General features: G+C 37.2%; 2 protein-coding genes across 3 annotated transcripts; one reads left to right on the forward strand and one right to left on the reverse strand.

Moving 5' to 3' along the window:
- Nucleotides 1-82: 82 nt before the first annotated feature.
- Nucleotides 83-2,404, forward strand: LOC120773700 (M-phase phosphoprotein 8). Of its 2 annotated transcripts, none has more exons than XM_040102733.1 (5): nt 83-181; nt 250-882; nt 1,127-1,270; nt 1,334-1,719; nt 1,786-2,404. In XM_040102733.1, exons 2-5 carry the CDS (start codon nt 337-339, stop codon nt 1,811-1,813), a joined length of 1,104 nt encoding a protein of 367 aa, XP_039958667.1. In that variant the 5' UTR covers nt 83-181; nt 250-336; the 3' UTR covers nt 1,814-2,404. The 2 variants fall into 2 exon arrangements, with proteins under 2 accessions (XP_039958667.1, XP_039958668.1); XM_040102734.1 differs by having other exon boundaries at nt 94-507; nt 565-882.
- Nucleotides 2,405-2,661: 257 nt separating this feature from the next.
- Nucleotides 2,662-3,985, reverse strand: LOC120773701 (NADH dehydrogenase [ubiquinone] flavoprotein 2, mitochondrial). The gene is made up of 5 exons (XM_040102735.1): nt 3,839-3,985; nt 3,572-3,694; nt 3,226-3,501; nt 3,043-3,162; nt 2,662-2,978 (listed from the first exon to the last, which is right to left on the reverse strand). The coding sequence occupies exons 1-5, from the start codon at nt 3,875-3,877 to the stop codon at nt 2,805-2,807; spliced, it is 732 nt and encodes a 243-aa protein (XP_039958669.1). The 5' UTR covers nt 3,878-3,985; the 3' UTR covers nt 2,662-2,804.
- Between the last annotated feature and the right edge of the window lie 2,763 nt (nt 3,986-6,748).

Below are 6,748 nucleotides of genomic sequence, written 5' to 3' on the forward strand. Positions count from 1 at the left end.
CTGTTGGTCCGTTTCCATGTTGTTCTGTGTCATTTGCCGCATCGTACCATTCAAATTCAACCAGAGAACGTACATTTAAATGTACGTTCTCTGATTCAACGTTGCGTTTGTGAATTTCTGTACTCCTTTTTCAGTGCTTCTGTTTTTTGCCACAATTTTCACGGCGTCCTAAAAAATAAAGGTACATTTTGTGTAGAAAAAAGCACTTTATTCGGAAGTTTTTGAGCTTCAATATTCATTATTTTAAAGGTTGAGAGTTTAAAAAAATATCTCCAACAAAAAAAGTATAATTTGTGAAAGAAAATATTTTCAAGTTTTAAAGCGGCGAAAATAAAAATGGGGAGAGTACATAAGAAAAAAATCGCAGAATATGCGGAATCTGCTGAAAATGAAAACGAACAAGATGAGGAAACTAAAAAGAGCGCCACGGTGGAGTCCAATAGTGATGAATCGGAAGTTGAAGCTGGACGTGAAGAAGGTGATGATGGAAAGAAAAAACAAAGCGTTGTAAGAGATCAAACACATCCCCAAGGGAATACCGATGATGAATTCCATTCTGTACAGGGTAGTGTCACCGATGATGATCAGGAAGAGGAAGGAAGTAGCGGTACGAGCGGTAAGAAGGGGAACAAACGCAAAGCAGCGCCAGAGAAACTAACGGATGGCGACAATGATAATATGGACAGTGACGATGAGCCATTAAATGGCGGCGGTACTGGCGGTGGTGGAGCTAAGAAGGGACGTAAGTCGACAGCGGGTGGAAAACAGAAAGCTGCGGGAAAGAACGGCAAGGCCGCTGGTAGGCGTGGCAAGGGCAAAAAAGCACAAACTAAGGCTCTGGCTGTGGAGGAGGATGATGGAGGGGATGAGGAAGTATACGAGGTATGGGGAGATTTTATTTTCATATAAAAACTTATTTTAAAATTATCGATTATCAACAATATTAAAAATATCGATAAACGATATTTGATTATATTTAAATATTAAAATTATATATGAATTCTAATACAAAAAAAAGTAGGAAAATTTAGTCATGTATACGTTAATAATGGTTTCCGGTTGGGAACAAGTGCTATAATACTATATGAAAAACTAAAGCACACAATTTGATAATTCTATTTACAAGGTTAAAGATATTGTGGCCCATAAGGTAGAACATGGTGTTACTTACTACTTGATACGCTGGAAAGGATACACCAAGGATGACGACACATGGGAGCCAGAGGATACTCTATCGTGTCCTGATATAATTGAAAGATATAAAAATAAGGTATTTATAAACGAAATATATTTGCTTTGAATATGATATTTACTATAGAATTATCATTTTTAGCAATCGGCTAGCAAAACAAATAAGAAAAGTGGTGTTGCTGCAAAGAAAGGACGTCCAACAAAAAGCGAATCGTCGGTTGATCCAAACAAAGAATGGGAGGTAGACAAGATAATCGACTATGCTGAAGAGAAGAATCAACGCATATTTCGCATACGTTGGAAGGGATTTGGACCGAAGGCGGACACTTGGGAACCGGAAGCGAACTTGTCCTGTGACGAAATCATTGATAAATTTATGAAACGCATGAAATCCCAAGAAAATGTATCATTTAAAGAACTTCGTGAAGAGCCGAAAAAAACTAAACGGCTTGTAAATGAAACATCACCACGTACAAATTACCATAATCCAATTGGGCGAAAATCAAAGCGCGCCGTATCAAAGAAAAGGTATGCGTAAGAGTTATTTCAAAACATTCCAAATACTTTTTATATAATAATTTTTTTTATTTGCAGGGTTTATTATGGTGATAGTGATGAGTAACTTGAAGTTTAACGACATAATTTTTAATGTCTTTATATCGTTTCTTATATCTGAAAAAATATTTTTTATATATGCGGCAACATCTAAGCATGACTTGCGGTGTTTTAAATTTTTAGTTCCAAAAATTTGCTTTTGAATGTTAACATTTTAACCGATATTGGTTTATTAATATCTATTTAAATTCTATCTGTCACCGCATGCTAAACAAAAATTAATTTGACCGAATTTTAGGCTTTTTAAGTTAAATATTACTTCGCCGAATATATAAAAAAAATCTACAACTATGCGTATATACATACATACATATGTATGTACGCCGTCGGTGACATGATGTAGTAATACATTTATAATGTATATTTGATTTAAATGAATAAGAAACATTGAATTAAACATTTTATCAACCATATGAAAATATTGCAAATTATTTTTTTTATAACAAAGAAAAACATGAAAATTAAACAAGTTCTAAAAATTGTAAGCAGTAGATTTATACAAAACCATAACTCTACACGATTTTAAGAATAAATATAATGAATGACAGCTTTTCAGTTTTACATACAAATATTGCCATTTAAACAACTAGCAACACAATTTTATATTTATTAATTACTTCTTCTGTTATTTGATCCAGAATTTTTTTTTAACAAATAAGTTGATGAAAACGAAGAAATCTTATTTGTTCCTTAATAATCCTTATATTGCATCTGAAATTTTTTATATATGTACTATTTTTTCGCATTGGTCTATAATAATTGACTTTTACTTGGAATTAATTGAATAAATTGTAATAAGTTAAATATGAATCAGTGAAACTTACGTCTTAGTCTCGTTCTACCAAAGATGTTTACTTTTTATTTTTCCTTAAACAACGATTTGCTATTATTTATTTCGTTTTATTCCACTTATAGAACATAACATTTGCTATCGTAAAATAGCGGTTTTATTGATTTGAAAATGGTTTAAAGTTATTGTTGTAGTAAAATCAATGACTTTATGCAAGCGCTGGTTGTAAACCAAATCCAGGGCCTTTTGGCTCTTCAGTAAGTGAACTTGGTTCACCTGCAGGTTCACTGGCATAACGACCGTTGCGTGGACCGGGTGGTGAAGGTTTACCGGCTTTGAAGTCGGCTAAAATTTGTTGCATATCTTTAGCTGTTAAGTCTTCCTGCATTGACGAGAGGCAAAGAAATTTAAAAGATCGATAATGTAAATACAAATTTCAAACTTACATAGTAGTCATCATTTATAGCCACCATTGGAGCATTAACACAGGCACCCAAACACTCTACCTCGGAAATTGTGAAAAGGCCATCCTTGGTCATCTCACCGACCTCAACTCCCAAAGTTTTCTGTAATTATACAATTTAATACGTTTTGAAACAAGAATTTATTTCACTAAATTTGTAATATACCTTGCAACATTCCATAATCTCATCGGAGCCACGCAGCCAACATGGAGTGGTGGTACATACTTGAATATGGTATTTGCCAGTAGGTTTTCGTAAAAACATTGTATAGAAAGTGGCAACTTCATAGACGCGCATATGCGACACTTCCAAGATTTCTGCAACCTTTTGCATTGCCGATATTGGCAGCCAACCATATTGGCGCTGTGCTAAATCGAGCAGTGGGATCATTGCTGCGCGCTTATAACCCTCTGGGTATATGCTGATGATAGCCTCAACGCGCTTTAAAGGGAATAGAAATGATTTTCAATAAGAAGTTAATGAATAAAGCACAGATATGACAACAAATTACCTTCTTATTTTCGGGCGTAAACTCAAATTTGATGTTTGGATTGTCTTCGGGTGTGTCACGGTGCACAAAAAGATGATCACTTCGCTGTACCGCACTTGTAGCGATAGCACGCATACCGCCACGCTGTAAATGAAAATTAAATATTAATAAATAATTTTAGAATAATAACAGATTTACGTTTTAAATTACATAACGCCAGATTTATTTTTCGCTTTGCCAAAATAATTTTTTTTTCATCTCATGTTTAGGAAATTTATTGTCACTCACCACTAAATTGATTGACTTAGATGCACAACTCGAAATCATTGCAACAAATATATTTCAAATCTGTAAATATTAAATAATTTCGTTTATACCACAAAGCAGCAAAAATTTCGATTGTTTTGACAACTGACAGCACACCGAAAGCAGCAGGAAATTTTCAAATGATTGGAAGTACTGTCATAATCAGCTGTTCACTAATGATTGATGATTGAAGAGAACGTTAATGGTTCATTCACATATATATTTTTTCTCCTTTGCTTGACAATTCGAAGGGAAGAACGAAGCTCAAACAGGCAGCATGATTGTCATTCTGGTCAGTCCCCCTCTAACTTTCATCCCCCTCAAATCCTCCTGCGAGAACCCCTCAGCAGCTCCTGATTCCTCGAACAGTCTGTTCCGTGTTTCGGGCCCCCATACGTCGGAACGTCACATCAGTCAAGTGCAATTCTTGTACTGGCTGGTGTTACTTCCCGCCGTGTTCCAGACTGCGCACCTTACGTGAGTGGAGTGTGTCGGATGTTGCACCGGGCTGCAGGAGTTTGGCCCCGCAGCACACGCCATTTTCTTATTTACAGGAAAATCCATGGACACCCGCGACAAACTCGTATACTACAATTTAACTGCAACGTACTCTAGAGTAAGATCAGGGAGATAGTAGCATTCATGAGCCGGGAACGCGAATCAATTGCTGTGATCCCCGTGTGTTACATGTTGCCCAACGGGATCTCACCCGAACACGCGCTTCACGATCTTTGGGATTCTTGTCTGTCAAACGATCGTATGGGGATGGAGCTGGCGGAACAGATGACAATTCAATATTCTGCACAATGAACGACGACACCTGAGGTGGCCTAATAAATAGCATAACCTGGTGACCTATGCTAAACTTCCCATCAGACCATCTGCACATAATTATCTAGATCTAATTTCAATAAAGCTAACGTGATCGGCTTCACAGAATTTACCGCGAGCACCTTTACCGAACTATTCTTTCTTATGGAGGTAATCGTTGGCGAGCGTCCATCCCGTAATGTGATATCAGCTGCTACCTCTCGTTTCATCCCGGCTCGAAGCATCGCAAAACTCCCCTCCAATTTCCCAGCCGGTATAGCTGTTTTAACTAATGAGAACCCCATGCCGATCCCTGTGTACATGACGACCGAGTTGAAATTCAAAGTCAAAGTAAAATCTTCCAAATTCATTGGTTCAGATGGAATAAACATGCTAATGCTAAATAGTCTAGGTTCGACGTAAGTAAGCTTCCTAACCAAGCTTCTCAACCTGTCGCTGACAACTCTTCAAATATTCGATGTGTGAAAAGCTACTACCGATATTCACTCACCATCTGAGTCTAGCAGAGCAGCAGCATGTATTCTGCAAAGTGCACAACACCACCATAGCACTTAGCGGCATTTACATACCGAGGCTCTGATTACCATGACTATGTCGACGACATTAGACAACGCGCCGACCAGACTTCGGACGCTGTTCACTTCAGACATGCACTGACCGCCATTCACAATGAAGCCATTAACATAAGTATTCAAGGGCTTCCAACGAATGGCGTACTTGAAGTCAAATAACCCCTGGCAGACGACGAGTTGGAGTTGCCGCGAGAATCTAGAGTGATCCTTTCGCAGCATCGTTCTGGATACTGTAACAGGTTAAACTCCTACTCATCCAGAATTCACATCGACATACCAAATCGAATCAAATCTTGGTAAAATTTTTCTCAAGTAGGTATGTCTTTTTAGTTTTCGTTTTCTTCTTTGCAAAGTAAACTGATTTTTACAAACATGTCACGAATGGTAAAATTAAGTGGAAAACCTTTGTGATTCATCTTCAAGTAACTAGTAATCGTCAAGAACAAAGGAAAGTGTTTACGCGAGTATTAACTACTTGTAGAGTACTATAAGTACGTGCAGGAGTGCTTTAAGGCTTGTCAAGGTTAGTAAGTAAAATATTAATCACAGCAGACTGCATCCACAGTAGTGCGTGCTGCCAGGAAATACAAAACTTTCACACATAAGTACAGTTACAACTGTTGGACGGAAACCTTTCTAGTAATACCTATACATATATTCGCAAATATATTAATTAACTGAAAGCCCGAAGCTTCCAGCTTAAAGAATTATGTATATCTTCATTTTCTCTCTTTGAAGTTTTTTGTACATACATATATCCTTTATTTGTACATAGCTTTCCGTAAACCGCGATATGTCGGTTTAAAAATCCATCCAGCGACTATTAAAGCATTTCATATTGTCCTATCTGATCAAATTTGACCTGGACTGAGATAAAAAGATATTCACGTATTTTATTAGAAATTCTATTATTGCCTTCAAAATAGGCTCCTGAGTCAATACAAGTTTGTCATTGTTTAATCCAATTTCCATATCTTCTTATAATATGCCTCGGCAGGAATGGCTTTCAGTGCCACAATCATAAACCCATGTCTCGTCATCAGTATTGATGCGTTTGATGAATGATTGAAAGGGTCCACAGATACGTTGCAAACATCTCTTTTGCGACCTCTGCTCGCAGTCATTTTTACAAAAGTTATGAGGGCTTTTAGTACGAGTCTATCTAATACATTCACCAAAATGTGAGTCGAGAGATGTTAAGAACCTTTGTTGGGATGTTTTAAGGCTCACGATAGGTCGATTTCATAAGGATTTTTTGAAGCCTAAAGCTTTCAACCATAAGTCGACAACTGATTTACGGTGTTAAAATTGGTCTCAAGAGATCGTTTATGCGCAGCAGAGTCGTCGGAAATTGGACTGCTCGAGAAGTACGAAAGAACCCATAGTGGACATTAGAATGGCATACATTAGACTTCCGTTTATCAAAGAAGTCAAATTTGTGTGTCGATGTGTGACCCACGAGCCGACGCTTCCCGAGCTGTTATGATAC

This window comes from Bactrocera tryoni, chromosome 4 (genome assembly GCF_016617805.1).
Source record: "Bactrocera tryoni isolate S06 chromosome 4, CSIRO_BtryS06_freeze2, whole genome shotgun sequence".
Classification (NCBI taxonomy): Eukaryota; Metazoa; Arthropoda; class Insecta; order Diptera; family Tephritidae; genus Bactrocera; species Bactrocera tryoni.

What these genes read in the sequence shown, in the direction of transcription:
- LOC120773701 (XM_040102735.1), bottom strand. Translation starts at nt 3,877, where the DNA reads ATGATTTCGAGTTGTGCATCTAAGTCAATCAATTTAGTG. An exon ending in TTACGCCCGAAAATAAGAAG is followed by an intron (nt 3,502 to 3,571) that starts GTAATTTGTTGT and finishes TTCCCTTTAAAG; the next exon opens with CGCGTTGAGGCTATCATCAG. An exon ending in CTATAAATGATGACTACTAT is followed by an intron (nt 2,979 to 3,042) that starts GTAAGTTTGAAA and finishes TCGTCAATGCAG; the next exon opens with GAAGACTTAACAGCTAAAGA.
- LOC120773700 (XM_040102733.1), top strand. Translation starts at nt 337, where the DNA reads ATGGGGAGAGTACATAAGAAAAAAATCGCAGAATATGCGGAATCTGCT. An exon ending in GGGATGAGGAAGTATACGAG is followed by an intron (nt 883 to 1,126) that starts GTATGGGGAGAT and finishes TCTATTTACAAG; the next exon opens with GTTAAAGATATTGTGGCCCA. An exon ending in TTGAAAGATATAAAAATAAG is followed by an intron (nt 1,271 to 1,333) that starts GTATTTATAAAC and finishes TATCATTTTTAG; the next exon opens with CAATCGGCTAGCAAAACAAA.